At 37.7% G+C, this 13,252-nt stretch overlaps 1 protein-coding gene across 1 annotated transcript in view; it reads right to left on the minus strand.

Moving 5' to 3' along the window:
• Window positions 1-13,252, minus strand: part of PIEZO2 (piezo type mechanosensitive ion channel component 2) — a 325,545-nt gene that overhangs the window by 47,560 nt on the left and 264,733 nt on the right. Inside the window, exons 28-33 of the mRNA XM_074146852.1 lie at window positions 11,340-11,583; window positions 10,009-10,105; window positions 8,000-8,159; window positions 5,505-5,594; window positions 2,791-2,912; window positions 1,906-1,977 (exon numbers count right to left, since the gene is read on the minus strand). Of these exons, the coding sequence (XP_074002953.1) occupies window positions 1,906-1,977; window positions 2,791-2,912; window positions 5,505-5,594; window positions 8,000-8,159; window positions 10,009-10,105; window positions 11,340-11,583 (785 nt within the window). The remainder of the gene's footprint in view (window positions 1-1,905; window positions 1,978-2,790; window positions 2,913-5,504; window positions 5,595-7,999; window positions 8,160-10,008; window positions 10,106-11,339; window positions 11,584-13,252) is intronic.

The raw sequence follows: 13,252 nt of genomic DNA on the forward strand, positions 1-13,252 counted from the left end.
GGAAGAACCATTCCTCCCTGCAAGGGAGAGTGTGAACGAGCACCAATGAGGAAACCCTCGCTGGTGTTTCCTATCTGTTCTACTCAGACCCAAATTCATGACTGTGTTTTAATTACTATGCTGTACAAAATGAGGTATCTTTTTGAATAAGAAAATCATAACAAGTGGTATAAAAATAACAATAAAAATCTAAATTAAACATCAGTATTGGCATAAAACTTCAAGCTTGAGCGACTTCAATATATACATATATACAGCCACAGCCACAAATCTATTTTCTGAGAAGAACAGTCATGTGCAGCAGAATGCTGCAGTTACAGCACAGTGTTTCAAAAAGGATAAATGGGGGATATCAGACTATTTCCAGTTCGTGTGCCTGTGAACACCTACTGTCAGTGAGTGCCATGTTCCAGTGAGTGTGGACACAAGCCACGTGGCAGGCAACCACTGTTTGCAAGTTCAGGGTCTGTGATGCTTCCCACAAGGTTTTGCATTATTGCAGTAAATAATTTCAAGAATGCTCACTTTAAATACCAAAACACAAGTTGCCACCTAAGAACATTAAATAATGAGGGTGAAATAAGTAAAAGCCAAAGTCAATGTCTCTCTTTGAGCATTTCTTCTTATTACAAAACCAGTGGTGAATAAACAAGAGACCATATCCCATTCCTTCGAAATCACTGTAGCTTGAAATTCTACAGTAAAAACTCGTAAATTATAGTTTTGATCTGTTTTGTCATTGTTGTCCTTCATGACACTACAGGGCAATAAATTTATTTTCATAAGACTTTTGAAAAGGGACAGGTCTCTCTAAAGTGGCAGTGTGCCCTTTAGAAAAATAAAAATAGAGGCACAGTTTACTTGTGACTTGATAGAAATAAGAATATGGCGTTCTGTTAAACGCTGTTGGCAAATATATATGCTGCAGTTATAAATACAGGTAAATGAAGCAGTATGTAAATGTGTAAAAGTATTACTAGTTTAAGAGAGTTACTCCAAAATGACAAGGCACAATATAGACATTCATATATAACTCTGATCAGTGCTATACACTTAAATACTTTTTAAATCTTCAGAGATTAATAAATAGCTCATGTCTGATTTCCTTCAACAAAGATCCAATAGAAAGACATCTGATATGAGATTGCAGTCTACTTGGTTTTCTCTTTTTATCCAATCCATAACATAGGGAATAACTCTATCATATGCCTGGACTAGGCTACAAACAAATTAAAATACCATAATGCAACAATTATATGAGTGATCCAGGCTAATAATTTCTTGCGCACAGGGCTGAACACATTTTTGCTCTCAGATAAACACAAAAAAATGGAAACAACAAAACAAATGGCATCAATACTATACACTAAAGTGTGATCAGAGATATTCAGCTGAGCTGTACAGAGCCTAGTCCTGGGAATAGTCTTGCTGCCTTACTGTGGTACTCAGATTTCTACAGCTGACAGCAGAATGACTGATGAACCATAAAAAAAGATGTATGATGTGTGTATATGAAAAAGAAATTATGACTAATCTTAGAATACATTGGCAAACCTTCACCTTCACTTTTTTAGATATATTGTGTTTTGCAGTAGGGGCGAGTTGAGACTTTTGAGGCCAAAATAGATTCTTTTTGGCACATATTTATCTGATTTGAAATTTTTCTAAGAATGCCCAAAGTATCATGAGCTAGCTATGCTTCCAACACACAGAAGTTCAAAATATGGCTAAACTCACTCCTTGGAGATTTGGAAGGAGAAAACATTTGTTGAAAAAAACAAGCCTTCTATCAAGTCACAATCATAAAATCAGGCATAAAACAAACAGATCATGGGAATGCCTTCATTCTGGTCAAGGATATAAGGGTTAAATCCACATATTTGTAAGATGATTGAGAAAACCTACTGGAAGCATGATCAACCCAAGGCCGCCACCACAGCTTTTTTTTGCCCTTGGCTTTCTCTTTGTCTGCTTCTCCTAAAATAAAATATGTCCAAATATTAATTTTACAAAATGAGAAACGTTTCTTACACTGATTAATAATTTTTAATTTCTCTGAAAAGAGCCAAAATTTCATGAGCACATCAGATGTCAGATCTAGTGAATACATTCAATATTAAAATCCTTCAGAAGCATGACCACTAAGCAGAAATACTCTGGTTTATGCAGCAGTTAAAACAGCAATCTACCCTAAAACAGCTAAAAAGTTCAGTTTTGTGTTTTAAAACACACAGTTCACAGCTGACTGTAAATTCAAGAAGAAATTATTTTCCCTCCTCTCAAATCGTCTTACACTTTAGGCTCCAAAATTTTTAAATCCATTAAGTGCTGATCACAAGTCAGTGCTAGAAATGTGGCACTAGATAGGTGTCATTTTATCTCTTCCCATGTTTTAAACAATATTTAAAAGTATACAAACATTTCGGTGACCGAAAAAAAACCTCACAGCATCCACAAAACATTGCTGGAAAAATGTGAATGCTACCTATTTGTAACTGTGGTTTACCGATAATGACTTTGTCCAAAACCAACCTCTGCTGCTATTCAGCTCTTTGCCAACAGCCTGAAGTTAACCAAAAGTAACCTCAAAGCAAACCATTTTTTCTATACCTTTTGGCAGTACAAAATACCAGATTTTTTTGGCTGAATTAAGCTTCAAGCTGTTACTCGGCTAACAACCTTATTACATTCTGACAGTTTTGAAGGACAATTTATCACTTGTCCAACTATTAGATCTAAGATGTCCTTAGCGCTCAACTGCAATTACGGTACAACGATAGCTAATGGTACCTTCGTCATCTTCTTCAGAAACCTTCCGAATCTCCGGCCCCTCTGAGGACTCCTGGCTCATACTTAGCATCCTCTCTTTACCCTTTTTGTATTTTTGCTGCCTGGCTTTGATGCGATCCATTCTAGCAAAAAGAACAATCTTATTAGATTCATGTCCTCACCCTTTTTGACCCATGTTGAAAAACAAGTGTTAAACACATACACACACACTCCAACATTTCTAAAGGAAATATCCATTGTTATTAATCTTGCCCTTAAACATAGGGAGTTAAATGGCTCTGAAGGGGTTGGCTGGAAGGGTCAAGCCTACATGTTCACTCACTGGTCAGTGAGAACTGGGTTGCGTGCTATAACATGACTGTTTTACCTACTCTCCTTCAACTATCTTATTATCATTTAAAATTTAAAGAATTGATGTCAGGAGCTACAACAGAGCAAATGAAGCTCGAGAAGAAAAAAAGGACTTCTGCCTAGTTTTGCTGAAATTTGCCACTCTGAATCGGGATGTGGCTGTTCCTGCACTATTTGTACTACATCTTCACTCCTTAAGCTCTCATTTGTCCCATAAATGTTTCCATATCTGGAAATAAGGAAGACTTAAACGGGGCCAGTTTTGTCCAGATGTAGGCAAGCCTTCAATTCTCCTTCTTTCAATCCTTTAAAGTTGGCACAATCTGGTCTTTTAAGGCTTCTATGTTTTCACAGTTTGAAAAACTGTAGTAAAGAAAAAGTTGAAATCAACAGGAAAAAGTTCTTTCTACACAATTGGATTAGAAGCAAATGATTCACTAATTTCAGTGATTGAAATGCACTTAAATACCTTTATTAGTCTATCCATTTTTTAGGGAAGGACCACCCACTACAGAGGGAAAAATTCTTTCATCTCAGCTAGTTGCTATGGTTCAGTAGATGATTACATTTCTTTCCCTATCATTCATCTGCTGCTGAAGTTCCACTATGTCAGTTAGGACAACTTGGTTGTTCAAAACTTTTGGCCATGCTGACAGTGGTCTTCATCCTAACCAGCCTAAAGTGTATGAAGTAATGATACACGTTTTTGAATGAAATAAAACAAACAAACACCGTATACTGTTGAAGTCAGACATCCTGCAAACATAAACTATTTTTAGAGAAACATAGATTAGCTTTGGCATTATTGCAAGCAGTATCATCTCCTTGATCTTAAAGTCTGTTGAATTAACAGAAAAGAATGGTTTCCAGGGCACGCACATCCTGTCAATTGGGATAAGATTGACTGAAGAGCAGAGCAGTGCCAGCAACAGCCCAATACATCCTCTGGTGGGAGACCCCAGACATGGAGGTAGGGAACACAGTCCCTGCAGCCTTCTGATGTTTCTTCAGTTATGCAGGTGTGGAAGAAGCTGTCAGGAGTGGGCTTTGACATCTGGTTAGGAAGCAGTTATGGCCTTTCATGCATGGTGGTGTAGGAGCTTCGAAAGCTCTTGGCAAATTATTAAAGCAGCATGCTGGCTGCACCCAACAGAAAGTGGAGTGGCTTAATGGCTGTATAAAGAGAAAGGATCTCCAGGCCAATTAAGCTGAGTGCAAGTATTTTCAGTGAAGGTAAATATTTCTATTTTGCACTCAAACACTGGGAGGAGGAATCACAAATGAAATGGAAATAACAGGCATCCAGCAAATTTTACCAGGAATACAGATACACAGAACAAAATTCTAATAATGTTAAAGTCAATGAGAATATTGTCAGCATTGCAGCAGGGCCATGATGTCGCTCAGCTTCCTTAGCCCATAGTGATTTCAGGCTATTTAGGTGGCTCTCAACCACAGCTTCCCTAACTAGGCCCTTAGCTGGTCCAATTTCTGGGTTTTTTTTAACCCAGTTCTGGTGTCTCAGTCTCCTATTTTCTAATAATCTAGGCTTGCGCCTTCAACTAAGACAGTGTTAATGTTGCACTTCTGATTAGTAATCTGCCTACCCTTTTCATGAGTTCCATAGGGGATTTTCATTTGACTGTCCTACTCCTCTGAGAGATGGGGAGAGACAAATTGAGAGAACAGCAGGATAATTAGTGGAAGGAAAGAAAGAAGAAAAAAGACAGATTCCCCTCCCCCCCCCCCCCCATATTTCATCTGCATTGCATGCATATTTCACAAAATAGGATAACCCAAAACTACAGTTGAGCTGGACCTCTAACAGAGAAAAAATATGGCACAGAAACAGATCATCTCTTAAAAAAGAAGTCATGTTGCTATGACACTCAGGTGAGGAACAGTTTAGAGCTGTTCTTAACCTGTCACCATTGGATTTCTAGGATTTAGAAGAGCCTTCAGAATAAGCAAGGGGCTTCACATCTTCTCTCTTGATTTATAGGAAACATCTGTTTCCATTACAATTTCAGGCTTACTGAGAAGCAGATAAGTCAGTACATTCCACTCTGATTCTTTATGTCAACCTCACAACCTTTGGTCCTAGAAATGTAACTCTATATTTAAAGAAAAGTTTAGAACTTGCAGTACATTGTCTTTTTGGAAAATATTACTCTAAAACTATATAATATTGGAACACCTTAGATCTTTGAATGCCCAGAGAGCAATTTTTCTAATTGTGAAATCATATTCCAAGCCTAATCAGCATTTCTATAAAAGAAGGTGCTAGATAAATACCAACAGTGAAATACATGCATATGTATGTGTGCGTGTATATATATATATAAAATACATTAAATACATACTGTCTTTTCAGTTGATCCATTGATTTTTTTTCCTCTTCGATTCTTGCCTTTACAGCTTTGACAATTGTAGCCTGGAAAAGCTCAGCACCCCTACAGCAGAAATGGGGGCAGAAGAAAGGAAAAAAGGAGAGGAAACATTAGAAGTTTCTAAGCTTCCTTTATGGCAGCTAATCACAGAGAACTGTGTTCCCTCTGTCCACAACCTCACCTGCGTAAAACAAAACTAATCCAAGGCCTGAAAGAAATAATCAATTACTCCAGCATACTCTTCTGTTTACAGTCAGTCATTTCAAGATCTGGGGCCAAACACTGTTCCTCCTACTCAGTTTATAAGTTCCTCTAGCAGCTGCTCAAGGAATTCAGTTTCCAGTCCTCAAGAACACAGAACCAAGGCCAAGTTAGGACTTCTTGTACACCTCCAGGATTTGGTCTTCATAGTTATTTAAGTGTTATAATCACTTTGCCCCTCTTCCTCAACCCCCTGGAAGTTACGAGCAAAGTCCAGCTTTATCTAGGGCCCTGACGAGCATAGCTTCAGCTTCACTTTTAGCCTCTGAAAAGGGGCACCTACAATGGTTTCAATCTGGTGACACAAATCCTTGAGCAAGTTTCTGGTATGCCAAAAGAATATGGCTTCTAACTCAATTTCATTAGAAAGGTAATCAACTAATTGATTTTGATGTCCAGATCACGTCTTGGCCATTCTTCATTATTCATTCATCAGCTCTTGAAGACTCCCAAAGAGCCTTGAAGTCCCTCTCAAAGACACAGGATAGATTTAAGGTCTTACTTTTGTTAGGAATTCAGTAAGAACAGCTATAGTTTCAGAAGTCTACTTCTAATTAATTTTTCAGCCACGTTTTCTGAAAGATTAATCATTCTTCTGTGTAATATGCAGGACAACCACAGCTATATTTTTTCAAAGGAATACAATCAAGACTGGCCATCATTATTGTATCAAAGTATGGTAAAGTGCAACAAAGAAGGACATGTTCTCCTTAACAACTTGATCACTCCTAAATTCTTATGGACTATTGAAAACTGTCACTGGATCCTCATCGCTATTGTTTGAATCACAATTTAATCTTATTTATGTGAGGTATTTGTATTTCAAAATATTAACTTTAGCTAGAAGAAAGGTTCAGACCATGCTGTCTGAATGCAAACCTGACCTTCTCCATTGTCCATGTAAATTCAATGCTTGGCTTTTAGCAACGCAAGCAGCTAACTAAAAAAATTAATTACATCACTATATTTATATTACCCTCGTTCCTGTAATATATCGGCATTTCCTGGTCATGAATAGACGTATCTTTACAAACCTCCTGACACAGGCCAGCATGTCTCCGCTTCTGCTGCTGGAGAACTCAAGCCTGGGTAGGTTCAGTAACTTACCAAAAGGCACAAAGCTGGAAGTAGGAACCAAACATGTTTCTTCCAACCCAGCCCAGTGCCATTTACATGAGCCTGCTCTTTCCTTCTGGATGCAAACTTTCCAATTTAGGAGGCACTTTGATACTCATGATTTTGCTTTGTGCTATTTTCACTGTCAACACAGCGTAGAAAAAAAAAAAAAAAAGCTACAAAAAGACAGTAGTGAAATTCAGCCCAGAGCAGGTGTAGATCTTTTGGTAGCCCTGCTACAGTGGCAATTTTTTTTCCAGTATGGGCAGCTAAACACGTCCTCTTTTAAAAGTAATCCCTGGAGGGCGAAGAACAGGAAGATAAAAATACTTCCTTTCAGGACATGCAAGCCAAATTTTTCCTTCAAACACAGACAGAAATTAATGTCCCTATGCTTTTGGGGGAAAAAAAAAAGCCACAATACATTTAATCCAATATTGACAAAAGTAATTCCTTAGAAATCTTACTGAAATTAAAACTAGAATTTCATTCCTGATCTGCCTCTGTATTAAGAAACAGAATGGTTGTGCTAGTGATATCTATGAGTGGATACTTGTGGGAAAGTAGAAGTAACAGGCCCAAAGGGAGTGATACTTCCTTGCCACACCTAGTCCATGTTCAGTGATGTGACACTTCCCGAGTGTCTTCCCAAGCCAGATGTCATAACTTTCCTGTGTTTTTCCTCATGTGCCATTTTCGGAGTTGTGATTTCTAAGGCCCATTGTCTCAAAAAGGCTTTGATAGCAGAGTGTTTTCTTTCCGAGGCTTAGAAACTCTGGCATTCACTCTCATACATATTGATATTGAAAGAATACTGCAACACACATCAACTTTCACAGATTTTAATAAGGGCTATGATAGCAGCAAATGGTGTTTAGTAGGAAAGATGGCTTAATTTCTATCAGATTCTCAATTATTTTGTTTTCTCATGTGTATTTTTTTTAGAGTTGGGTTTGCAATTACGAATTTAGCATGGATTGTTTAAATCAATGTTAAAGGACTCTTTTGGTACCACCTATTGTAAACAAATAAGTACCATAGCCATGAGAGACTTGAGCCGTGCCATTTAATTTTTTAAAACTTCATGTTACCTTGATGCTAGGATCTGAGAAGCTTTTATATCTGCTACCACATGCAGGAAGTAGTAACTCATGAAGACTCTTCTTTGCAGCAGGAGGAAAGCAAAACATATACTGTCCCAAATGATTCCTGCTTCTCCACTAGGAAGTTTACAATCTAGATGGTTGGTTGCTGGAAAAAGACACCATCAGCATAAGGACTGTTGTACTAATTATTCTTTTATAATGTTTAATCAATTAAATAATCTTAGTCTTTAAAATTATTTGAATTGAGGTAGTTTAATTAGATTTTTCTTAGGAAAACTGACATGCATTTCCATTTGAAGTACACCATATTTTCTTTTACAGAAAACTGGAAAGCTTCCAACAATATGATAACTCATGAAAACTGTGAATTCACCAAAAGTAAGCCATTTGCAAACAAATTCACCCTATCTTAATAAGTACATGAAGATGAAGAATGAGAAAAAATTATTTTTTGTTAGCCTGAAATATTTGATTTCAATATTTTCTAAAATGGCATGTTTCATTTTTTTTTTAAAGTAACTTCTTGTCTCATTTTTCTATTAAGAATAGTATCAATATGAGAAGGAAGTATTTTATTTTTGTCAAAATAATTTTTCAATGGCCACCACATAATATTTTTATTTTTCCTCTCCACAAGTCAGCTCAATGTTTCTTTCCATTGCATAAGAGAAAAAATATTTGAAACCACAGAACTGCTTCTTTTGGGGTAGGAGGAGACAGGCACAGAGGAAATCCCATTCCTCCTACCTCTAGATTTTGGCTTGGGCTCTTTCTTTCTTTCTTTCTTTCTTTCTTTCTCTTTCTTTCTCTTTCTTTCTTTATTTCTTCTTTAAAGGACAGTTCTCTTGGGGATATTAAAAAATTAAAACTGGGTTTTGTGGAGCTAGGCTATAAACTAAATGGCCTATGCTGTCCTATAGAAGGGAGTAGAAGGACTCAAGGGACAGACTCTGGCTCGAAGCTGGCTTTACAATAAAGCAAGCCAGTCTAACAGGTCTGGAAGGTCAAGCTCCAAGAGCTTCAAAGCCTGCTGTGCCTGTCCCCTGGGGAGTCAGAAACCTGTATCTAAGTTTCTGTTGCTGAAGTTTTGCATAATACAAGAACTACTGGGCACCATTTCTTGTGAATTTGTGTCTTCATATTTCCTTTCTTTTCCCCTACTCCCCAGTTATCTATTAGGATCAGACATGAAGATAGGAATTCAGAACTTTGCTGCAGACTCACTAGGATGAAACAGTTCAGTTAAATTCAGAAAAAACCCTGAAAAAAATCAGGCATTTTCAAACTGTCAATCCAGGGTGTCAGGACAAAGTGGAGCCAAATTAATAGCTCACTGAGAGGTGAAGTGTCTTGCTCTCCATACTACATTCCTCCCTTGTCTCACCTCCATCCACATACGCTATGCACTCCCTCCCTGTTATTACCACAAGCATGAGAATAATTGTTAAAAAAAAATAAATGCCTGAACTCACTATGCCTGCAAAAAAATTACTACTTTTATGCTGGCTTGACCTCTTGCCACTTCAGTGAGCTGAACTGTTTTAACCTTTCAACATAAGACCTGGGACACAGGGACGAGTGGGAGTCAGCAGCTGGGTAAAGGTACCCTCTCCTTGCAGTGATGGTGGGCTGACATTTTAGCTCAAGCTGTACAGTGAAACCATACCCTCGAGTATCACATCACCTGCACATACAGGGAAACTGTTTTAAGTGCTGGTATCACCAAATAGTTCATTTCCAGCAAATGCTGGTTGTGTGTATGTGTGTGGTGGTGTTGATAGTTCTCTCAGTATATGTATCTCCTTTGGTTCTATGACGTATTTTCAATATTCTTTCTTGCTGGTCAATAGGACCAGCTGTATCAACTGAACTTGCAGGCATGATATTTTCACAAGGTAAAATGTCAGAAGGAGGCACAACTTAAATATGCTAGAATATTTTGAAGGTGATTCTTTATTTATAGAAAATTATGAAGAAAAATGAACTATACTTACGAATACGGTAGCCTTTAACTGTACAAGCCAGGCTAAATGCCTGAACCAACCAGCAACTATTCTTAATTAATGATTCAATGTAGCCACATGCTCCTAACTGGAAAGTAAAAGAACAGTTTCATATAACAAAACAGAGCAGAAATAAAGATAAGAAAAGTATTGCACTTCTTTACATTACATGAGAAAATTGTGACTGCCATTGGCTGTGTTGTATCTCATTAGTACAACAGAGATCAGAAAAAAGAGGGTCTTTACCAGTGACACACATCACTTTTAAATAGCAAGAATTTGTTCTTTTGATATCAGTGAGATATGAGGTTTGTGGGTTTTGTTTGTGTGTTTGCAGAGAAAGTGATACATCTGGCACACGATGCGATGCAACAGCTAAGCAACTTTTATAAATCACTGACTTAATCTTGCAAACATACATGGACAAGCTTAACACACGCGTAGCTCCACTGAATTCCCAAGCATAAAATGAAGCACATATGTAAGCATTTAGAACATTTGCAAATTCAAACCACCCATAAATCAATTTTATTTCAGTACAGTGACTTATATAAATGTAAAAAGAAAAATGTCTTCTCTTTTCAGTCCAGCACTAAAAATGTTCAAAGCTAAAAAGCAATTGCTAGGAATAAATCTAAATTTGTCTTTCAAAAAGATTTAAATTACTGGCTTGTCTCAATCACCTATCAGTGCCACTGCAAGAATCCACTCTAAAGAGTTAATTAATGTACAAAAAACTTTACTATTTTGTAGGTCTTTTTTGTAAATTTTTGTAATTTGACATTTATTTATCAACTATATCTGTTTTCACCTGAATTTCACACTAGTTCTAAAGGAAACAGGAACACAGTTTGAAATTTTGTAGTCAACTTCACTAATTACATTAGATCACACAACAACTGCATCTAGCACTAGGCCTGAAAAATCTAGTTTTAAAGAAAAGGTTTAATTAAATGTGCACTATTTATCGACTGTATGACTAATCTTGCACTTCTTACTCACTTCTCACTCCACTGCGATTTTCACAAGACTTCTAAGGAGAGACTTTACTAGGCAAAGAAACCAGAACCTGGCCCTTTGAAAATAGCTTGTGAGCTTTCACAGAGCCTGACTGAATACAAGGGCGCACATTTTCCTATAATGTATATGCATTACCATTCCCTGGATATGCACTTGCAGTTCCTGCATTAAAACGGAGCCTGCTTTGTGCTTGCAGAAGGCTGTGGTCCTGAAAAAGGATTTTTAATGACCACTCAACACACTGTGCACACTTCCAATGAAACCAAAGCGCTGAGGGCAGAGGAGAGGCAGCAGCTACTTACCGAGAGGATGTTCTTCATTGTGATCACGAAGACATTGTAGGCAATCAGCCAGTCCCAGTAACGCAGAATGCTCCTGATGGGCTTCAGCAACAGATCTCCACCAAAAAGAAGGAAATAAAAGCAGGCTACCAAGTAGCCCATGCAGAATATGCTGATCCTTGTGGTTCCCGTTATGAAGATTATAGTAAGCACAAACCAGAAGAGGTAACTAAATATTATCACCTTATACATGTCTAAGTAGGACCTGGAAGTAAAAGAAGGAGAAAAAGTTACCATTTTCTGAGGACAGTGCTACCTTTCCTCTGCCTGTGCTACTGGCCAACACTTGTGCCTAAGGTCTGCTGAGCATTCTCACTCCACTTCAGCGTTCGAGCACCTGCTTAAGACTAACACCAAGGTCAGTGGGGTCTAGCTCACTCACGGGTCTGTCTGGCTCATATACTCAATTCTCACTCATTCATGTGAATAAGCACCTTGGTCACACCCATTCAAGGCACTTTGCATCATGCAGGGTCAAGCCTTGTATCATGAAAGGGGGGAAAAACATGTTCTCACCAGTTTTCATGATAGAGTGATAGTATCTGGCAATGCTACATAGGCAATTTAAAAGCTATCTGAGATCAACTTTTAAGAAATCTGAGCAATGCTATAGCAAATTTATCTTCAAAAGCCAGCTACAGTACTCCACTGCAAACAATTCTGTATTTATTGATGACTACTAGGGAATTCTGTCTGGTTAAAAGCCTAGTTTTCAAAGACAGCTGCTAAAAATATCTTTCTCCAATGAAGATCAACTGTAAAAGTTTTGAGGGGCAAAAGGTTTCTACAGAATGTAAATGTGATAAAATTTACTGAAACATTTGCCAGGAAGCTACGAGACAGAGCTATCTGAAATCAGCCTGGTCCACAGTGGCAGAGTGAGAAACAATTTGGTGTTTTCAGATTCCTTAAAATCTTGACTTAATATTGACTCAGTGAGCTTTCAAATAAGAATATCTGCCAAAGGTAATACCAAATACTACATATAGCTAAACACTGCAAAACCAACTAATTCTTGGTTTCCCCCCATTTAGTATTTTGATTCCAGATGTAACTGTGTTTTCAGGGTCTGTTCACCCAGACTGTGAAACTACATTTGTCAGGAAACCAGGCAGGGAGACAGCACCATAGGAGTACACATATACCTAAGCCAAACCATGTAAGGAGTAAATGAACTAAATGCACTGTATGAAGCCACATAAAAAGGCCCCTGCTGCTTGATGTTCTCAGGCTCAGAACTTTCTAGGAGCATGTATTTATAGTCCTACATTTATAGGCCTGTATTATACATTTCACTTGCAGAAGCCAACCAGAGAGGCATTTAGCGAAAGGTAACGAGAAAGCCCCTTTATGTTTATTTCCCACAAACATTTAAGAAATTTATGGACTACTGCCTGTGAAATCTAAAAATGTCAAGGCTCAAGAGATGCTACTGGGTTTGGGGTGATAAAACATTAACAAAGAATCTATACACACTGGGAAAATAAAGAAGTGGAAAAGATCACCTGAACAGGTCTTCACTAACTTAATATGAACTGGAAATGGTGTTCTCACTGTTCCTCCAGAAAAAAATGACCATAATATTTGGTGTTCCTTTAATAATAACTACTGATGTGCGGGATGGCTAGGAAGAGATCACCTTCCTGACACTGCTCTAACAATTCCAATATTTCAAAAATCTTGTCCTCTGCTACCAACAAAATGCATCAGCATCTTTTGAGAAAAGTCCAAAATGGAACTGAATTGATCAAACAAAGAAGAATATCTCAATACTCTTCAATAAAAATGGGCTCTGACTCTTAAAGACAACTGGAGCTGGCTGGATCCAAACTTTCCAACTTATACACATGGTTGAGTTGCAGTCCAACAGCAAA

This window comes from Numenius arquata, chromosome 4 (genome assembly GCF_964106895.1).
Source record: "Numenius arquata chromosome 4, bNumArq3.hap1.1, whole genome shotgun sequence".
NCBI classification, from domain to species: Eukaryota; Metazoa; Chordata; class Aves; order Charadriiformes; family Scolopacidae; genus Numenius; species Numenius arquata.